Source organism: Chenopodium quinoa, unplaced genomic scaffold, assembly GCF_001683475.1.
Source record: "Chenopodium quinoa cultivar QQ74 unplaced genomic scaffold, ASM168347v1, whole genome shotgun sequence".
NCBI classification, from domain to species: domain Eukaryota; kingdom Viridiplantae; phylum Streptophyta; class Magnoliopsida; order Caryophyllales; family Amaranthaceae; genus Chenopodium; species Chenopodium quinoa.
In genome coordinates, this window is record NW_018744080.1 from 4,008,840 (window position 1) to 4,030,408 (window position 21,569).

The window sequence follows — 21,569 nt, forward strand, 5'->3', positions numbered from 1 at the left end:
ATTATTATATAATATATCATTAAATTTGTCTTAAAATTAATGGTTACCCAGTTTGACGTGACACGATACTTGGCGAAAAGTTGGAACGTCAAGTGTCGCTGCCTCGTGACCTGACTAAAAGCCTAGTTTTATATTATGATGATGATGATATGATATGATTAATAGATATTTTATTGGGTATCCAAACTTATTAATTCGGTTTATGGATCAATTCGGTTAGTATCAACAATACGGATACCCGTATCATGCTCACCGCTATTTATACCCCCCTTCTTCCTTTTCAAATTCCCAACTAACTCATTTCTCACCACACAACATTAATCGCCAACAATGGCATCCTCATCAACCACCGGCAACACACTCCAAGACAGAGTCGCCATCGTAACCGGCGCATCCCGAGGAATAGGCAGAGCAATCGCGCTCCACTTAGCCTCACTCGGCGCAAAGCTCGTCATCAATTACACCTCTCCATCCTCCAAAACCCTCGCCGATCAACTCGTCTCTCAAATCAACTCCACCACCACCACAACCACCGCCACCCCCGCGCAATCGCCGTCCAAGCCGACGTCTCCGACGAAACCCAAGTCAAAACCCTCTTCAACACCGCCGAACAAACCTTCAACACTCAACCCCACATCGTCGTCACCTCCGCCGGCGTCATCGACTCCAAATACTCCTCAATCTTCGACATTGAAGCTGCTGATTTCGACCGCATCTTCGCCGTCAACACCCGGGGCACCTTCCTCTGCATCAAGGAGGCAGCCAACAGAGTTACCCGCGGTGGTGGTGGGAGAATCGTGACGGTGTCGTCGTCGTTAGTGGGGTCTTTGAAGGAGAAATACGGGGCTTATGCAGCGTCGAAGGCGGCGGTTGAGACGATGATGAAGATATTGGCGAAGGAGTTGAAGGGGACTGGGATTACGGTCAATGCGGTGGCGCCGGGCCCGGTTGCGACGGAGATGTTCTTTGAGGGGAAATCAGAGGAGATGATTAAGAAGGTGGTTGATGAGTGTCCTTTAGGAAGGTTGGGGAAGGTTGAAGATGTTGCTCCTGTTGTTGGGTTTTTGGCTAGTGATGCTGGTGAATGGGTTAATGGTCAAGTTATTCGGGTTAATGGTGGTTATGTTTAGGGGTGTCAATTCGGACGTCTTGATCAGGTTCGGTGAGGTCGGGTTTGGTCAATTTTTAGAGTTGACTTATGTTAAATTATTATGTCCACGCGAGCCAATAAACTACATACATTGTGAAAATTAGTTGTTTGTAATCCCTCTATAAATGAATAAAATGATATTGCAAACTAGTGAATAAACTTTAGCTACTTGTCTACTTAGTGAATGAATTCTAGTTGCTTTCTGCGTTTGCGTTTGCGTTTGATAAAGTATCATGTATAATGTATATGACTTCTATCTCAATTATTGTAGATTCAATCACAAAATGGTTTAACTAGTATCTGCTATTATAGCAAACCAAAAAATAACTGGTTGGAAATGAAATGGATTTGTTCTAGCAAATTTCTTGTTTGGTATTCATGTGTTTAAATGAGTTGGTTTTAATGGGGCAGGGTTGATGGGAATGTTTCGTTGTTTTTTGTTTCTGTTATGTTACAGGACATGAGGTGCAAATACAACCAGAGGATTTTAAAAAAAGCTGCATTGTTTTGTAATTGCTGTAATTACTGATATCCTACATCAATATTTCGATATATGGCTGCATGAGGTGCAGCAGACAGTATGTATGTCTTGGACAAAGAGTATGATCTGTATTCTTCAGTAATGAAACCTGGTTTTGCGACATGGTCATTACTTGACAGCTTTTGTTGTGTTCGCTAGAGGTTGATAAGCAGATTCTAAATGTGCGAAACAAGAACTCTTTTAGAACTTCTATTTTTTTTTTTTTTTTTTTTTTATAAACTTGACTCACAAACCTGATTTAGCAGTTGGTTATTTCTGAGTTTAATTAGAGTATGTGTTGAGTTGAATTTAGATTGCATTAAATGGACATGCCAGAAAATGGTAATTATTTCCTATTAATGCAGGTAAGAAAGGGGCTAATCTGGATGAGTACAACCCCAATGGCCAATATCAGAAACCTGAAGGATGACAGAAAGTCAATGCTGGAGAGTAAGCCTTTGGTTATTACACAATCAGGTGGCACTTTTAGCTTATTATTATTGAATTGCATTGTTTTAATACTTTCTTAATATTTGGCCGAAATGTCTAATCATGTTTTGAAAGTGTATTAGCTAGTATTGTGGGGATATTAATTAGCTGGTTTTTTAATGCATAAGTTTTCACAGTGGTGTGGTAAATTATTTTGGTGCTCAATAACAGGCCAGCCTCACTTTCGAAAGTTTTGTGTATTAGCCTTTTTGTTGGAGACTAACTAATTAAATTAGGACATCTTTGAATATTATTTCATAAACTTAGTTAATTCACCATCAATTTTGCTTGTTTTGTTTGTTGAAAGTTTTTCCTTAGTTTCGTGTGTTCTTATTTGCTTACTTTTTTTTTGTTTGGCCAGTTTGATTTGAGTAAGTTTGGACAAGAGAGTTGGGGCCGTCACTCAATGTACAGATGTACTACCATTATCTTTGCTAATGCTTGGCAAAGCCACAAAGCTGACCCAACCTGAGTCCACCAATTTTTTTCTTGATTTGAACACTTTTGACATGAAATCCTGGTAACTGCTGTAGAAGTAGAACAACTGAAAATTTGATTTGACCTCAAAATTAAGCAAAGACTGACTTGCCTGAACATGAAATTATTGACCTAACCAATCCTTTTGATGAGTCTGGTTAAGCTTTTGGTGAGATTCTTCAGTCATGTCTGGCAGTTCATTTTCCCCCAGTAAATGAAATTTCCTCACTATATGAATGCCCCAAAGCTGTGATATTGACTCATATCCATAAATAATTTTGCACAATGAACATCCATTAATTTTGGTTAAGCTGTTAATCAGGCTTTTTTTTTCTGTTTTTTTTTTTTGGGGGGGGGCATATAGAGCCAACTAGCCAGGAAACAGCGTGAACAGGATATGATCTTAGGTTTGGGTATAGTTTAGATCATTGTTTTACTGTCTAAAGACAATGATTCTAATTTCTTCATAAGATTCAGCTGTCTTTTCTGTATACTTTTCCCTGTGATCTTATATCTGTCTCTCAGTAACTTAGATTTTCTTCACGAGTCCATGGAACTCTGGAAGAGAAAGGCTACTTCCACCAAGACAATCCTATAGTTTAGAAGCTGGAAAAGTCTTATTGAAATTTTGTTTGTACTTTATCAGAATATATATTTCTAATGAGTACAAGAAAATTATGTTATTACATCAGATTGTAAAAGTAATTTCAAATAGTAGACACATTGATAAGAATACCAATCTGAAACACCAATGTTGGCTACAATCTGATTCACCTCTTCCCTAGTTCCACTTCAAATGCTAGCTATAAGGGTGGGGATCCAAGGTTGCACTGCTTTTATCAGTTTTTTGGGTATTTAGTACTCTCGGTGTTGTGTATTTTTTTAACCGGAAACACCAATATCTGTTTATCCCTATGATTTGAGGTCTTCTATTTGTAGATTTTTAATGTATTAAATCAGTTACGGCTATGTGCATATTCTATTTGGGCCATTATTATACGGGATAATCTTTAAGGGACGGAGGGAGTATATGGTTACTCCTTGTCCCGTTTCCCTCTACAGTAGTATTTAGTTGATAACCCCACTAGATCAGTGAAATCAGGAAAGAAAAAAACAATTCGTGGACCACTGAAATTTTATGCTTTACATAATGCTAAGTATTTAACTGTGCTAATGACTGATGATGACAGATTTGACAATGTAGCACATTAGCACTACCTAATACAAGATATATAATTGGTCCGGTGTCACAAATTGATCTTATATTATTCCAATTAGCTTTTTTAATATTGAAATGATGACAATATAGCACTACCTAATCTCCTTTTGCTACAGGATTTCAACCATATTCAATTGCATTACTTCTTGCTTGGTTGGTGTATATCAGAGCTTACAAATCTATCATTACCATATTCATTCACATCTTATTTCAAGAAAAAAAAAATGGATATTGTTGGCAGTGCTATCAGGTGCTCAAACTCTGCTTACAGCGTTGCAGTGCTCAGAGCTTCAAGAGATCCTTACAGTCTTTGGCTACAAATCCCAGCTTGATGATCTCCGACGCACCGTCTCTGCTGTCAATGCTGTGCTTCTTGATGCAGAGGCCAAGCAGGATCTCTCCCATGAAGCAAAGCATATGCTTAATGAGCTCAAGGGTGCGGTCTTTGAAGCTGATGATCTGCTGGACGAGTTTGTTACTCTTGCTGAACAGAAGAAACTCTTGGAGGCTGGTGGTAGTCTCTCTAAAAAGGTGTGTCGTTTCTTTTCTGATAACCCACTAGGTGTTGCTTATAAGATGTCTCAAGGGGTTAAGAAAATTAGAAAGAAACTGGATGCTATTGCTTACAGTACTCGGTTTAGCTTTAAGCTTGATCCCGAGCCTATCTGGAGGAGAAGGCCCGAGACCTGTTCTTATGTGGATGCAGATGATATCATTGGAAGAAAGGATGACTTGGAGAAGATTATTGGTATGATGCTCGATTCTAATGTGCAACGCGATGTATCTTTTCTCACGATTGTGGGAATTGGGGGGTTGGGCAAAATAGCTCTTGCTCAACTTGTGTATAACGATCCAAGGGTTACAAGTACATTTCCTTTGAGGTTGTGGACTTGTGTCTCTGATCAAGATCAGAAGCAACTGGATATAAAAGAAATTCTTTGTAAGATTACTTCAACTACTGGTCAGCCTCAGGAGCACTCCACCATGGATCAGGTACAAAAACATCTACGCGATAAACTAGCAGGCAAAAAATACTTGCTTGTTTTAGATGATGTATGGTCTGAGAAGTGTGATCAATGGCGTGCCCTGGCAGGATTCTTAATCGGAGGTCAAAGAGGAAGCTGGATTATGGTAACAACACGTTCACAATTGACAGCAAAATTTATAGGAGATGGTCTAACATACGAGCTCCAAGGCTTGTCAGAGGAGAATTCTTGGTGCTTATTTGAAAGGATGGCTTTTGGATTGCAATCGTCTATGCCTCCTGATGACTTGGTCAAGATTGGGCTAGAGATTGTTAAAGGATGTGCTCGAGTTCCTCTTGCTATCAGAGTGGTAGGAAGTTTCTTATATGGTCAAGACAAGAGTAAGTGGCTATCACTTGCGCAAATACGATTAGCCAACCTTAGAGAGAGTCAGAATGACATCATGCCTATATTGAAGCTGAGTTATCATAATCTCGAGTCTCCATTGAAAAGTTGTTTCGGCTATTGTGCATTGTTTCCTAAGGATCATAAGATAAGAAAGGAGAAGCTAATAAGCCTTTGGATGGCACAAGGCTATATTGTCCCTTTGGATGAAGGTCAAAGCATTGAAGATGCTGCTGAGGAATATATTTCAATTTTATTGCGAAGATGTTTTTTTCAAGACGTAGAAAAAGATGTATATGGTGATATTGTGAATTTTAAGATACATGATCTTATGCACGATGTTGCTCAAACAGTAACCAAATTGGAGATTTGTGCAACGGATACCTTAGGCGGCATCTTGGATGATACATTTCGTCATCTGTCAGTTACCAGAAGCAAAGTTGCAAGATGTACATTATACAAGTCCCATATTCGAACATATCTTTGCGTTGGCCAGTGGCTTCAAGTTGTGAATATAGAGCAGTTCTTCACGGAGGCATTATTAGCCACTTGCTTTCACCTCAGGGCATTGGATTTGTCTCATTCAAGTATCAAAACGTTGCCAGAATCAATAGGTAAACTGTTGCATTTGAGGTATTTAGATCTCTCATGGAACTACAGACTTGAAGTGCTTCCAAAGTCAATTACAAAGCTATGTAATCTACAAACCATAAAGTTAAATTATTGCCTTCAATTGAAAGAGTTGCCAAAAGATTTGAGCAGGCTGGTGAAGCTTAGGACCTTATTAACGTTGTCTAGTTGCCACAAGATGACTTGTTTTCCCAAGAGGATGGGTAAGTTGACTGGCCTTCACAGGCTTACTGATTTTATAGTCGGTGGTGAAGGGAGTCATTCAACTACAAAACAATGGTTTGATGGACTGGAAGATCTAAAGATGATGAACAACATCAAAGGCTGTCTTGATATCTGGTTTAAGTGGCCTAAAAATGTCATTAAGATAGACGAAAACAGAGCTGAAGGACATTATCTAATGAGTAAGGAACATCTCAAGGGCCTTACATTTCATTTCCATCACAGGGTGGTTGATGGAGATGTGGATACTGAGGAAGCAAGAAGATTAATGGAAGAGCTGCAACCACATTCGAATCTCAGGCGGTTAGAAGTATGGGGGTACCGTGGTGTGAGAATGCCAGGTTGGGTAACACTTCTCCCGAATCTTGTGCATATTCTTCTTTGGAATTGCTAGGAGCTGGAGTACCTGCCATGTCTAGGAAACTTGCGACATCTCAAATTCCTTAGTCTTAACAGTTTGCTTAAGTTGGAGTACATAAAACTAAGTTCATCAGTTTTCAGTTCCACGCCTGAATCAGAATGTGCTGAAGGAGTGTTAATCTTCCCTTCCTTGGAATCCCTTGAGTTGTTTCATTTGCCGATGTTGAAAGGATGGAGAGATGATCTTTTTCTCCTTGAAGATAACAAAAACATGCGATTATGTCTCTCTGGACTGAGGATAGTGAATTGCCCAGAGTTGACATGTATTCCGTTGTGTCTCAAGGTGGAGGAACTACGGTTAGATAACTTCAATAAAAGACTGAAAATATTTGATCCTGAAAATTCGAGTAAAAGTAGTACATTAAGGAACGTGAATATAGACAATGTGGTATGGTTAAATTCTCAGTCCATGGTGGCTTTTGAGAGTCTTGAAAGCTTAACAATTGAGGGGGAGCTGGAGAGCTTGGAAGAAGTAGAGGAGGTGGAAAGCTTGGAAGAAGTAGAGGAGGTGTTTCGCAACTGCTCGTTTTCTCTGGAATACTTAGGATTTTATAATTGTGACAAACTAAGGAGTATTTCTGGAGGATTAAAGCATCTCAATGCCTTAAAGGCATTACGGATATGGAATTGTCCTAATGTGAGGCTATCAGAGGATGGCAGGCCATGGCAATACCTTCATCACTCTCTCCTCACTTTGTCATTTATTAGTCTTCCACAGCTAGTGAGTCTGCCTGATTGGATGCAATCCTTGGCTGCCCTCGAATACCTTTATATTAAAGATTGCAAAAGACTCTAATCAATTCCGAAATGGATGCCCAAACTCACCTCACTGAAACAACTTATGCTCTTGAAATGTTCAGAAATCCTGGAGAGTAGATGTAAAAAAGATCCCCCTGGGGAGGATTGGCCTTACATTAAACACATCCCCGACATCAAATTCCAAGAGGATCATTCATGACTTACGCAGCTTCTCTATAATCATTGTTATTTCATAACCAGGGTCGCGAACAAGCAAATACTGTACTATTCCCTGCAATACAATTGACATCATATTTAATATTTTCAAGCATTCTCATTTTATGTAAGTCACAGCATTGTTGCTCTTTCTAGATGGGTCTTGTGCTGATTTGCAATAAATTTTCACAGTTTGGAGCTATATGATCATTAATTAGTTAGAATTACTCTGGTTTAAGTTTGCCCAAATATATATCTCTTATGCTCTTTGCTAACAGTAATTCTGCTTTAAATGGTGTGCTAACTATTTTTGTTACATATTTTGAGTAAAAATCAAGGTTGAAATCCTACAATTGAAATTCCATCATAACAAACATGGTTTGCAGATGAGGTTTCTAAAGTAAAAGGTAAGAACAATCTTTAATTCTTTCGGCTATTGTGGTTGAGCCTACAACATTGGTCAAGAATCATGGGTTAGTATGGTTTAACTAGCAGTGTGATCTTGTCAAGGCGTATCCGCTCATGTGATACTGATAAATTGGCTTTTTTGTTGTTGATTCTAGGCATAGAGGTTTTCTCTGGTATACTTCAGGGGTTTGGAGGAAACCTGGATATAAAATTGCAGAAGGCGATTATTTTAGCTATGACTTTTATTGTAGGAGGCATCTTGTGGTTTTTCTTTTCTTTTTAGTTGCTTCAAAATTTGATGCTTCAGGTACTAATATGATTCATAGTGGCTAGAAAATTAATGTTGCATCAAAATAGCAACCTCTGTAGTGCTGTGTGAATATAAAGTGCAATTATGTAGATAATTTGCAATGTTATTTTTATGGCTTTGCTTTTACAAGGGAGGTGAGAACTTAAATTTTTAATAGGAAATGTGTTGTTATCCTTGTAATTTTGTTTTGGGGAGGAAGAAGTGAAGAACTAAGAAGAAAAGTTGTATAGTATCTATACATATCATAAATCTTAGTGGATTGCTAAACACCGCCAACAAAAATGATCACCACCGCCAACATTTGGTGTGAATGGACAATCGTACCCTTACTACTTCACCATCCCTTCATTCTCCCGGCAACCCACAACCCCTTCCAACCGGCGATCACTACCCCTTTTGACCGACGACCCACCACACCCCCCTCTATGACAACCCACCACCTTCCCTGGGCGGCGTGAAGGTGGTGGTTTTTATTTTTTTATTTTAGGCAACCGTGGTAACCGGAGCCCAAAACCGGCTACCACGCATGGAAATCGGTTTAGGGTTCCGGTTACCGTGCACCTTAACCGATTCTACGGTAACCGGTTTTGAGCTCCGGCACCGGTTACCATGCACGGTAAACGATTTTGGGCTCCGTTTACAATATACGATAATTGATTTTGGGCTTTGGTTACCGCGATTGCCTGAAATTTAAAAATAAAAAAATAAAAAAGGAGGGAAGGTGGTGGGTCGCCGGTGCAGTGGTGATTGTCGTCGGTCAGTGTGGTGGTGGTGGTGTTAGTCATCAATTAGGGTGGTGGTGTCAAGATGTTAGTGACTGATGGCAAGAGGGAAGATAGTAGTGAAGTACTAAGGACATGGTTGTCCATTCACACTAAATATTGACGGTTTTGATAATTTTGGATGACGGTATTTAACACCTATATAGGAAATTAATTAGTCCTAATATAAGTAGGAAATTAATTAGTCCTGATATAAGTAGGAAATTAATTAGTCCTAATATAAGTAGGAAATTTATTAGTCCTAATTTCCTAGTTTTAGTCCACTTATAAATATCTTGGTACTATGTACCAATATTAAATACACTGTAGTTTTTCTCGAATGATTTCAAACAAAGCATTTCTTAGAGTCCAACTGTAGTGTTGCCGCCAAAACCACCACCATTTCCTCTCTCCACCATAATCGCCGCCGCAAAATCCAACTCCATGGCTTCTCCGCCGCAATCTCCGTCGCATAAGAAGCTGAAAATCACCACCGAAGACGCCGACGAAGAAACTCCGATGCACATCATATCGAGCGAAACCCAGAACAGAGAAACCCAGAACTTTGAAACCCAGAACAATGAAACCCAGAACAGAGAAACCCAGAACTCTGAAACCCAGAACAATGAAACCCAGAACAGAGAAACCCAGAACTCTGAAACCCAGAACAATGAAACCCAGAACTCTGAAACCCAGAACAATGAAACCCAGAACAAAGAAACCCAGAAGCTGAAAAATACCGCCGACGAAGAAGACGTAATCGTCGCCGCAAAAACCCAGTTTTCAGACATTCCAGAAGGCATCATACTCAGTGAAATCCTCCCAAGATTACCCGCCAAAACCCTAGTCCGATTCAAAAGCGTTTCTCGTGAATGGAATGCAATCATCTCAAGTACCCAATTCGCCGAAACCCATCTTACGCACTTATCTTCGAGGTCTGTTCTTACCCTTGACTATTATAGCAACTTTGAGGCTCTTGATTATGAAGATTTCAATTTTGTTTTCAGCAGATTTGGCCGTAATACTCATTTTATTGCTTCCGATAAATCTAAATATGCACCTTTCAATTGGTTGGTTGATTCTTGTAACGGTTTAGCTTTGTTGGTTCCTCATGCTTATTTTAATTCTGATTTTAGTTTTGTGGTTTATAATCCTGTTCTTGGTCAAGACCCTAATGCTTTTATTGAGATTCAACGTCCTCAAGGATTTCATCTTCGTCCTTATCAATTGTCATATGATAACCATAGTTTTGGGTTTGGTTATGTTTCATCTCATAAGGATTACTACATTGTTGCCATTGAGTTACCTAGGTGCTTAACTCGTCCTGAAGTAGTTGCTTTTGTATACTCGTTTAAAACCCGAGAATGGACAATAAAGGAAACACCGCGAAAAGATCAGAAAAATAGGCTGGTATTGCAAGATCACTTGATTAAAAGAATTGGAATTCTGGTGAATGAAACTTTGCATTGGAGTGTTGCAGTAGAGACGAAGTACAAATTTATCGTTGCCTTTGATTTGGCTAGTCAGGGGGAGTTCACAAGGATGGAACTGCCTTATGATGGTTTTGGGAAAGGTGTATTATTTGCTTTTAGTTTGTGCTGTTTGAATGATTGCTTGTGTGTTTGGGGAAGAACTGATCAAATAGAAGAACTAGAGATGTGGATGATGAAAGAATATGGAGTGCAGGAATCATGGACCAAGTTGTTTACTTATAGATCGGTTAGTAATTATTGTCGCAATTTTTTTGGATTGACCAGTTCTGGAAGGGTTTTGGTTTTCTACTCTAGATATGGGCATGAGCTAATGCTTGCTGACTTCAGTCGCGATCCTCCAGAAACTCTTTTGGTTCCTAATTTTGTGGACAAAGTGTATATAGTGGATTATGTTCAAAGCCTTGTGTCACCTGTTGCTGTAACTGGAAGGGAAGAAGATGGATGACGGTGTTGATACATACATTGTGAAAACGGCAGATGGAAGTCTTTGCTGAGAAGCTTAGTTACTTGGGTTGGATACATACATTGCGGAAGTTAGCTGCTTGTGCTGGTACATACATTGTGAAAAATAGCTGTTCATAGACGTACGTTGTGAAAATTAGTTGCTCCTGTAGGTACATACATTGTGAAAATCAGTTGCTCGTGTAGATAGCTAGATACATACATTGAGGAAATTAGCTGCTTGTGTTGATACATACATTTGTCATTCTGTTGCTATCCCTTTGTGATTCTGCACATCAGTGAATTTTGCTATCCTGTGCTGGTAATGAATATGAGTTCTGTTCTTGGTTTGATAAATATTTTGCGTCTCTTCTATCTCTTTTATTGTAGATTTGATCACAAATTGGTTCAACTACCATTTGTATTGTAGTATAATCAAAGAATAATACTCTTGTTTAAATGTTTTCTTGAATTTAAATATTCTTGGTTATATTTGGTACTAAACATGAAATTCTGATCGGGTGGTCTTCTGGAGTAGTGCAACCACGTAGCTGTTACGTTACTAAGATAACAAATGTCAAAGCCACATTTGTATTTGGCTGCATGAAGTGTTGCAGACTGTTGTGTTGTGGACTAAGAATATGATCACTACTCTACAGTAATGAAACCAGGGTTATGTAGTGGTAGGTCATTTACTGCATTAAGAAGAGCAATGTGAGTATTTGTTAGAAACTTTGTTTTGAATTACGGAGTATTAATTTGGTTTCATTTTTCATCTCCATCTTGCCATGGATCATGGGGTTTATTATTATTTGCGTCTACATATTATATCTTGATTTTGACATTTATATTGTCAAAGTGCTTTAATCAGGTTGGATTCACTTAGACATTTCTTTGATTGAATTAATGAATCGTTTTATTAGTATCTACTGCTTGAATAAAAGAATATCAGGGGGTGCCTTCACTTGCAAACAAAGGGGAACAAATGAACAATATTAGAAATGCACTCGTTTAACTCTTACACCCTTTAATTATTGATTTCATTTGAGCTGATCTTGTACACAGTTGCAAGTTCGACTTGTGACCATAACTATGTGTGTTTTGTCATGTACGAAATCCTATATTGTGTACTGATATTGGTTGATTTGTATGTTATTATCTTTTTCATAGATGTGATCATTTCTATTTTGGTTTACATGTTTTCAATCTTCGATTTTCCAAATTCCATCATATATGTTGGATAATATCAAACCCGGAAGCTTTCCTACACTGCATTCATCATGATTTCCAAAGAATTTTTCAGGTTCATTCAACTATGATCACTTCATAGAACGGACTACTTTGCCTTGATTGATCTGAATCGCCAATTTTCTGACTCTAGAGACCAATTTGGAGGCTGCCTACTCTGTGGCTTTGGGTATTCGTCGTCCCATTCTAGGTCTTGATTAATAAATAGCTTGATTAATATGTATTCTTTGTGGTTTAAATAGTGGAAATTTAATTTGATGGCTAAATTCAAAGTGAAGTTCCCTTTTTTTTTTTTTTTTTTTTTTTTTTTTTTTTTTTTTTTTTTTGTGTGTGTGTGTGTGTGTTTTTTTGAGGAAAAGTTCTCTGATCTTAAAATGCAAGAATTTGTGTTATATGGGTGGAATGTGTGTTTATATAGTGTGCCATTTGTTACGCTTAGAGCAACTCCAATAGGAACTTACTTGGCTAATTTGCTTGAGAAAAAAGTTTTCAAAATTTTTGGAGATTAATATATTAAAACTAGTTTGAGGCCCGGGCGATGCCCCATGTCATTTTTTTGTATATAAAAAACTATAGTAAATTGTTTTTAAAAATAACTTTAATAAATTAAAATGAAATCTATTGATGGTTTTATAATTTAAAAAAAAATCTTTTTTATTTTAAATTTTATTGAACATTAACAAAATTCATTATCATATTAGTTTGTTTTATCTGTTAAATGAATGAGCAAACGAAATAATGAGGATTAAAAAATTAGAATTATGAACATTATTTTTTTGTGAGGAAAAATTGATGATTAGTTTTAATATGACTTGAATCACATGACCCTACAGCATTTATCAATCCATGACAACACGTGGCAAAAATGATGACACGTGGCATGATTACAATTTTTGCCTTGGGTTTTAATATATAGATATAGATAATTAAATTTATAAGGCTAATTGAAAAGGTTAAGCTTATTTAATTAGCAAGGTATCAATAGCTAACCATTAAGGCACAAAATAGCTACAAAGAGAGTTAATTTGAAATCATATTTTCCATGACAAGCTAATTGAATTGAAGAATCAATGATTATATTCGGAGTAATAGCTAGTTGCTAAGACAATTCATATTTCATGTGTATTTCCTCAAAAAAAAAAATGTATTCTTTTAGTGTTAATAAGACAATTCATATTTCATGTGTAATAGCTAGTTGCTAAGACAATTCATATTTCATGTGTATTTCCTCAAAAAAAAAAAAATGTATTCTTTTAGTGTTACTCTCACTACTCTGTAGACTGTAGTATTAAGATAATAAGATTGTACGAAGTATTAAGAAACGTCAATAATTTCCTTGTTGATTAGAAAATTTGACTCAATATATATTTATTTTTTTAACCAAAATATACTCTCAATTCCCTTCTTTTAATCCCTTTTTCCTTTCAAATAATAAAAAAATCAAACCGTTTGCAGTAAACCAGCTACCTGTTCAAATACATTTGCCATGCATCACTGATAGATGATACTCCGTGCGAGTAATTGCTTTCCTCTTTTCCTTTAAGAAAAATTAAATAATTAAACTCGAGTATTAATATGATTCAGAGTGGCCATGAAAATAAATCTTTTAATTTTTCTTTTCTTTTTTATTGCTTCAAAATTTGATGACTCGAGTACTAATATGATTTATAGTGGTATGTGAATGGGTCGGGTACTGATATGATTCATAGTGATATATGAATGAGTCGAGTACTAATATGATTTAGAGTGGCCATGAAAATTAATTTGATGACACGAGTACTAATATGATTCATAGTACTCGAGTACTAATTTGATGACTCGGGTAGTACTCGGGTACTAATATGATTCATAGTCGCTAGAAAATTAATGCTATCAAAATAGGATGCCTTTTAGTTTCATTGGAGCACATTTAGGCCTTGTTTTAGTTCACCTTATTTCAGAAAAAATAAGTTCAAATTATTATTATTTGTTGTTTAAAGAGTCACAAGGGCAGGGGTGAGAATCGATCCCAAGATCTCTTGGAACCGGGAGGAAAGCTCTAACCACTTGAGCTACCCCTCACTCTCATTATTATTATTATTATTATTATTATTATTATTATTACTACTATTACTATTATTATTATTACTACTATTATTATTATTATTATTATTATTATTATTGTTCAAACAATAAACGATAATAATTAAATTTTCATTATAAGCTCCAAATCATAAACGTTTACAAATATAATTTCCATCATAAGAAGTTTCAAATTTCCTTCGCTATATTAAGTTGTACTTCGTTCATTACAGCCTTACGATTCTTGTTAAACAAATCATAATCTGCTCTTGGTTCGATTTCTATATCACTATCAATGGGTATATCCAACTCATGTAATCAAATAAAATTGTGAAGTGTGAATGCAACAACCATAATCGCCAATTGATGTTTAGTGTCCATATTTGACATTATTGTGAGTATTTTCCCTTGAGATTTGAATTGTCCAAAACATCTCAAATCATTCCACTGATTTGTTACTTGTTTGATATTGAATTGCTTTCCACATTTTACGATCAAAGTAATCACTATTCTATCCCAATTAAGCTTTAACTATCCAAATTCTTTCATCTCCAAGCATATGTCCAGCAATATCTCCGTACATTCTTCAAACCATGCTACCCTACCAGCCATTATTACACTATGATAAAGAGCACTTTGAAATCAATATTTCATGCATAAATTATAGACATTAATGTTGAATTGGCACCAGGATTATAATCAAAAGGTTTCTTTTGAAATAAATTAACTGAAGATAAAATATTAATTGTAATTTACATTTTCATCGATATTACTTGCATTAGGTCAAATGTAAAATTCATGAAATCAAATAAATGTATATTTTCCTACATTATCAAAAAAAAACAATGGACAAATGATAAAATTAATGACATAGAGTGTTGAAGTATATACCTATGATGAAGATAAAAGACAAACAACCTATTGAACAAATGAATAGAAAAATATTTTAGGAGATTGATTTAGAGTGTGAAAATTATGACACTAAGATGTTTTATATAGGAAAATAGAGGTGTTACCCATAATTGTTCGGAATATTGAAATATGAAATGATAATTTTCAATTTAATTTAGTCAACCATTTTACATTACCAAAAAATTTGTAAAATTCCCTATAACAAAAACAAGTCAAATCTTTTTTTTCTATATAACAAAAAGCATGACAAATTTAATATGTAATTTAGGTTTTTTAGGATTCCATTTTAATGCTTTCTTATAAACAAGTTCATTTATGATGTGGGATATTGTAAATAATAAAATTATCAAATATTACAAGTATATTACCTTGTACTATCTGATAATATTAATACTTTTATGTTTCTTTTAAAATATTTGTAAGGGATCTAAAATATTTTATAATAATAATAATAATTTTCTTAACAATAATAATGATAATGATAATAAATAATAATAATAATAATAAAACATTAATATGTTTTAAAAAAAATATTAATATTGATTAAAATAAAAGTAGATTGTTGAAATAATTAAAATAAGTTCATATCAGAAAAAATAAGTTCAGATCAGATCAGATCAGAAAAAATAAGTTCAGTTCAGATCAGAAAAAATAAGTTCAGATCAGATATAAGAAAATATAAGTTCAAATCAGATCAGATAAGATAAAATCAGATCATATCAGATAAAATCAGATCAGACCATACCAGATCAGATCAGCTAAAATCAGGTGAGCTAAACAGGGCCTTAGTTAGGATCTAATGTACTTAACATGTTGAATGAATTTATTTGGGCCGATTTAAGTACCCAAGTAGAAGGATTAATTTTGAATTTGTTATGAATTTATGATGTGTAGTTTATATGCCTGTTACAAACGTTGTAGAGAGTGAGGGATAATCCAAGTAATTAGAGCTTTGTACACTTGAGTCACTTCTTCGGTGATTTCAAACAAAAGTGTTGCCGCCAAAACCACCACCATTTCCTCTCTCCGCCATAATCGCCGCCGGAAACCCCAACTCCATGTCTTCACCGCCGCAATCGCCGCCGCAAAATCCCACCTCCATGTTTTCTCCGCCGCAGAAACCCGCCGCGAAAACCCAGTTTTCAGACATTCTGGAGGACATCATACTCTGTGAAATCCTCCCAAGACTTCCCGTCAAATCTCTTTTCCGATTCAAATCCGTCTCTACAAAATGGAGGTCGGTCATCTCAGATCCCCAATTCGCCAAAACCCATTTTACCCACTTATCTTCTCTCTCCTCGAGGTCTGTTCTTACCCTTGACTATTCTAGCAACTTTGAGGCTCTTGATTATGGAGATTTCAATCTTGATTATGAAGATTTCAATCTTGTTTTCAGCAGATTTGGCCGTAATACTCGTATAATTGCTTCCGATAATCTTGATTTCAGCAAACCTAATAATTCACCTTTCAATTCTTTGGTTGATTCTTGTAAGGGTTTAGCTTTGTTGGTTCCTGATTATTGTTTTAATTCTGATTTTCGTTTTGTGGTTTATAATCCTGTTCTTGGTCATCATGCTTTTATTGAGATTCAACATCCTCAAGGACTTCATGTTCCTAATGAACAATTGACATATGAAAACCTTAGTTTTGGGTTTGGTTATGTTTCATCTCATAAGGATTACTACATTGTTGCCATTAAGTTTCCTCAGTGCTTAACTCGTCCCGAGTCAGTTGCCTTTGTATACTCGCTTAAAACCCGAGAATGGAAAACTAAAGAAACACCGCGAAAAGATCAGGAAAATAGGCTGGTATTGCAAGATTACTGGGTTAATAGAATTGGAGTACTGCTGAAAGAAACTTTGCATTGGGGTATTGCAATAGGACAGGATAAGTGTATTCTTGTCTTTGATTTGGCTACTCAGGAGGGGTTTACAAAGATGGAATTGCCTCATGCCAATTTTGGGGAAGGTGTAAATTTTGCTTTTAGTTTGTGCTGTTTGAATGATTGCTTGTGTGCTTGGGGAATTTATGAGGATGGAGATGTAGTAGAGATGTGCATGATGAAAGAATATGGAGTGCAGGAATCATGGACCAAGTTGTTTCATCAAAGATTGGATGATTATTATTGTCGCGATTTTTTTGGATTTACAAAGTCTGAATGGGTTTTGGTTTTCAAGTCTAGGGATGAGCTAATGCTTGCTGACTTCAGTCGCGATCCTCCAGAAACTCTTTTGGTTCCTAATTTTGATGACAAAGTGAGTGTAGTGGAATATGTTCAAAGCCTTGTGTCACCTCTTGCTGTAACTGGAAGGGAAGAGGATGGATGACGGTGTTGATACATACATTGTGAAAATTTGAAAACAGCAGATGGAAGTCTTTGCTGAGAAGCTTAGTTACTTGGGTTGGATACATACATTGCGGAGGTACATACATTGTGGAAATTAGTTGCTACTGTAGGTACATACATTGCGAAAATCAGTTGCTCTTGTAGAGATACATACATCGTGATATATAGTTGCTGGTGTTGATACATACATTTGTCATTCTGTTGTTATCCCTTTCTAAGTCTTTTAGGATGTGGTACTGCAAATCAGTGAATAAAGCTTAGCTGATTGTCTCTCGAATTATAAGACAGTTTAGCTGAATTTTGCTTCGATTTTAAGCTTCGATTTTTCATATTGCATCATATATGTAGGATTTTCCAAAGTATTTAAACCCGGAAGCTTTCCCAAACTGTGCCTTCATCATGATTTCCAAAGTATTTTTCAGGTTCATTCAACTATGAAGCATATTAGAAAGTCACTATTGGAAATTATAATATAGAAACAACATCAGGTTTAAATTTGTATTGTGATGCATTCATCATTAGTTCATGAAATGGACTAATTTGCCATTTTTCTGATTCTTCAGAAAAATTTGGAGGTACCTTTTATGTGGCTTTGGGCATCCATCGTCCAATTAGCTTGATTAATGTGTATTCCTTTGTGGTTTAAAGAGTGGAAATTTGATAGTTAAATCCAAAGTGACGTTCCCTGATCTTAAAATGCAAAAAAGTGTTATAAGGGTGGACGTGTGTTTATTCTTGTATATGTACTTGTTGGTTCAGAGTAATTGCTGGTTTCTATGATGGTTTTCTTAAATTGTGATGTTTTAATTTTAAAAAATTCTCACATTATAGTTTCTGTTTTCCCATATTTAGTCTCCTTGTATAAATAAACTTCTTATATTACTCGTACTTGATTATTAGATAACTAGTTTAGGACCCGTGTCATACATGGTAAGTCTAAAACAAATTGTACATTAATAATCCTATTATATATAACAAACAAAAAGATATTGAACAAAATATCGAATACCTAATTTATTTATGATAATTGATAATACAAAATGTAAACATAAACTCGTGAAATAATTGAGTGAAAAGATAAATAAAGTAGAATGGTGAATAAAGGTAGTTGATCACCAATCCCTTTACAATTCTTTATTTTTGCGAATTATACTATAGTATAACTGACACCTCGCATGCACATTTAAATAATTTTCCATTTAACCTGCATACCTATTCCATAAAGTCATACTTCAAAATATTTTTCCTAGAATATTTTTTAAAAAATTGTATGCGATAGCAATGTTATATTAAGGTCCAAAAAAAATGTAGTAATTATTGCAAATCCTCTAACTAAGAAGTGATCATGCATGTTAATTGGTTTGCCATCTTTTGTTGAATTGACATGCAGTTGCTAATATATCATAAAGATAGATAAACAACATTTATTTAGTAGTATGAGAATTTTATCATAAGAATATAATTATGAATTGAAGATGAGTAGAAATTACAAAGGTATAATAGCATATATATGAACATTAAAAATGGCTTTGTTTTTTTTATTTTATTTTATTTTATTTATTTATTTTATTACTACGTAATAAAGATTGTTGATTTGAATTACTCAATGTAAAGAATATATAGTAGCTTGCTTAGGTAATCCTTGTGCGTGATATTAGATTACCTTAATGTAAAGATTATTGATTTGATTTTCTTAACGTATATACATAATATTAAAGAACATTCTAGTAGCCTATTTAGATAAATCTTGTGCATGATATATAATTTGCTTAATATAAAGAATGTTGATTTGATTTAATTAAGGGTCTGTTCACATTTACTGAACTGAACTGATTGGAGCTGAATTGAACTGAACTGATTAGAGCTGAACTGAACTGAATTGAACTGAATTGAATTAAGCTGAAATAAATATTTTATGAGAAAGGGAAATTAAGAGTTGAACTGAACTGAACTGATTGGAGCTGAGCTGAACTGAACTGAACTGAACTAAACTGATTGGAGCTGAAATGAACTGAAATTCAATAAATGTGAACAGGCCCTTAAAGAAGTTTCTGGCTGGTTTAGTCTAGATCTATGCAGTGATATTTTATAACAAAGAATATTACAATGACTAATAAATAATACAATCCATTGCATGGTAATATGGCATAGTCAAAATATTACAATGACAATACGGTATAGAATCATTGTAGCTTTGTAGGCTAAATCGCTAGATCTTATGCATTGATATTCTATATTAATGAATATCACAATGAGTAATAATTAGTATAATGCATGGTAATTTGATATACTACGTATATAGTAAAAATATTATAATGACTATACGATAATACGATATAGAATCATTATTCTAATATTTCATCCTATTGTGAAATTAATATGTATCATATATAAACTTAATATACATATAAAAAGATGGTTTTGAGTAAGGGACGAATATTTCAATCAAAATAGAATCATATCATATAACTAAACTTTTCGTCAAGTGTCGCGCCACGTTGGATAGATTTAAATACACTGAGATAAAAAAGTTAGTTTAGAATTCTATTATAAATCAAATTTGGATAGAATTTTAGGATAAAATTATTAATTTAGAGTTTTATTTTCAATAAAATAAAATTTGAGTGTCGCGCCACGTTGTATAGAGATTTAAATCGACTTCATAAACAACTCGGGCATCGCACGGGGCACAAACCTAGTATTTAATATAAGGAATGAATTGAAATAGCTCAATAAATAAATAAAATATTACAATCAGAATATATTAAAATTATAAACTTAATATACATATATAAAGATTATTTTGAATAAGGGATGAAATATTTCAATCAAAATATAGTGAATATTTTTATATAAGGAATGAACTGAAATACTAAAAAGATGAGTGTTAGAGGTAAAGTAAAAGCACCAAGAAATGACACGTGTCATTTCTAGTGTCTGTTTTAGTATTATGTCGCTATTGATTTTTTTTAGAAAAGATACAGTTTTTATTCAACTAAAAGTTTTTATCCTACTTGACAACTAGACCTGTTCAACGGGCTAGGTCGGGCCAAACAGGGCTTTATATGGAATGGGTCGGGCCGTATCAAGCCTAATCCTAAATAGGACGAGCTTGTCCATGGGCCAGTAAGCCTAGCCCGGCCCATTTAAAATGTATGAACAAAGTACGACAACTATGAAGTTAACACAATATAAGAGAATTATAAAGAGCCTTAGCCAACAAGTTAAAACTTAAAAGTAGAGAACTGAGCAATGTTCTTGACACAAATTAGACAAGTTCAAGTAACTAAGTAATGTTCTTGACACAAATTAGACACCTAAACTTATGAAACTCAAAGCTCCCAAAAAAAACCTCAAATTTTCCAAAACTTATTTTTAGATTACTACTTCGTATTTTCTTAGATACTTTCTCTATTTCAAAGAATGTGATATTTGGTGATTTTACAAGGTTAATTATAAGGAAAATAAGATAGTCTAAAGTAACACAAACTTTCATATTATGTGGCTGCCACATTTTTTGCATTTTTTTTTTTTTCCACTTCTACTGTATTTCCCCTTCCTTTTGCTCACTTTCTCTCTCCTATCTTACAGCAATGGCAGCAAAACACCTCCACTCTTCTTCTTCATCTTCCCTAATCATCATTTTCAGTGAAATTTTTCAAGAAAAATGGAATCGTAACTGGCCTTTTCTAGTCGGTTTCGCTGTCATTGGCACCATCATCACCAAATTATTATTTTCTCTCTCCTATCATCATCTCAGTCTTCCCTAATTAGCCAATTTGATTGCATTGATGATCGGTTTTGATTTTATCATGATCTCTCATTGATTTTAGTTTGATGTTTTTGTAGAGGATTTTTATTTTATCATTATCTCATTGATTTTAATTTGTTGTTTTTGCGGAGGAGTAAGCAAAGAACTCGCCATTTGTTCAGAGGCACAAAAAGTAGGCAATCATCAAATCCTAGATCTGTAATTTCTACATTAGTAGACATCATATGCTTCATACACCAAATTGATTTATAGTTTGTTTTGATCCTTTTTGGTTGGAATGGGTGGTGGTCGATTGTTGTGGTGGTTGGAATTGGTGGTTTTGTGGCGGCTTTATCGGTGGAATTGATGGTTAGGTCAGGGGTTAT

The 21,569-nt window shown here is 35.1% G+C and overlaps 3 protein-coding genes and 1 pseudogene across 3 annotated transcripts; all 4 read left to right on the top strand.

Annotated features, from left to right (window-relative positions):
- The first annotated feature begins 269 nt into the window (after nucleotides 1-269).
- On the top strand, nucleotides 270-1,314 carry LOC110691556 (annotated as a pseudogene).
- A 757-nt stretch (nucleotides 1,315-2,071) lies between these two features.
- On the top strand, nucleotides 2,072-7,293 carry LOC110691612 (disease resistance protein RGA2-like). Its single transcript, XM_021868568.1, has 3 exons — nucleotides 2,072-2,120; nucleotides 4,127-6,423; nucleotides 6,472-7,293. Exons 1-3 carry the CDS (start codon nucleotides 2,072-2,074, stop codon nucleotides 7,291-7,293), a joined length of 3,168 nt encoding a protein of 1,055 aa, XP_021724260.1.
- Nucleotides 7,294-7,850: 557 nt separating this feature from the next.
- LOC110691555 (F-box protein CPR30-like) lies at nucleotides 7,851-11,199 on the top strand. Its single transcript, XM_021868493.1, has one exon. It carries the CDS (start codon nucleotides 9,375-9,377, stop codon nucleotides 10,866-10,868), a length of 1,494 nt encoding a protein of 497 aa, XP_021724185.1. The 5' UTR covers nucleotides 7,851-9,374; the 3' UTR covers nucleotides 10,869-11,199.
- A 4,944-nt stretch (nucleotides 11,200-16,143) lies between these two features.
- On the top strand, nucleotides 16,144-17,412 carry LOC110691613 (F-box/kelch-repeat protein At3g23880-like). Its single transcript, XM_021868569.1, has one exon. It carries the CDS (start codon nucleotides 16,144-16,146, stop codon nucleotides 17,410-17,412), a length of 1,269 nt encoding a protein of 422 aa, XP_021724261.1.
- Nucleotides 17,413-21,569: the final 4,157 nt, after the last annotated feature.

Bases quoted from the DNA above. Each gene is read 5' to 3' on its own strand.
- LOC110691612 (XM_021868568.1), top strand. From the start codon at position 2,072: ATGGCCAATATCAGAAACCTGAAGGATGACAGAAAGTCAATGCTGGAG. The intron at 2,121-4,126 runs GTAAGCCTTTGG...CTCTGCTTACAG, and splicing joins CAGAAAGTCAATGCTGGAGA to CGTTGCAGTGCTCAGAGCTT. The intron at 6,424-6,471 runs GTAACACTTCTC...TGGAATTGCTAG, and splicing joins GTGTGAGAATGCCAGGTTGG to GAGCTGGAGTACCTGCCATG.
- LOC110691613 (XM_021868569.1), top strand. From the start codon at position 16,144: ATGTCTTCACCGCCGCAATCGCCGCCGCAAAATCCCACCTCCATGTTT.
- LOC110691555 (XM_021868493.1), top strand. From the start codon at position 9,375: ATGGCTTCTCCGCCGCAATCTCCGTCGCATAAGAAGCTGAAAATCACC.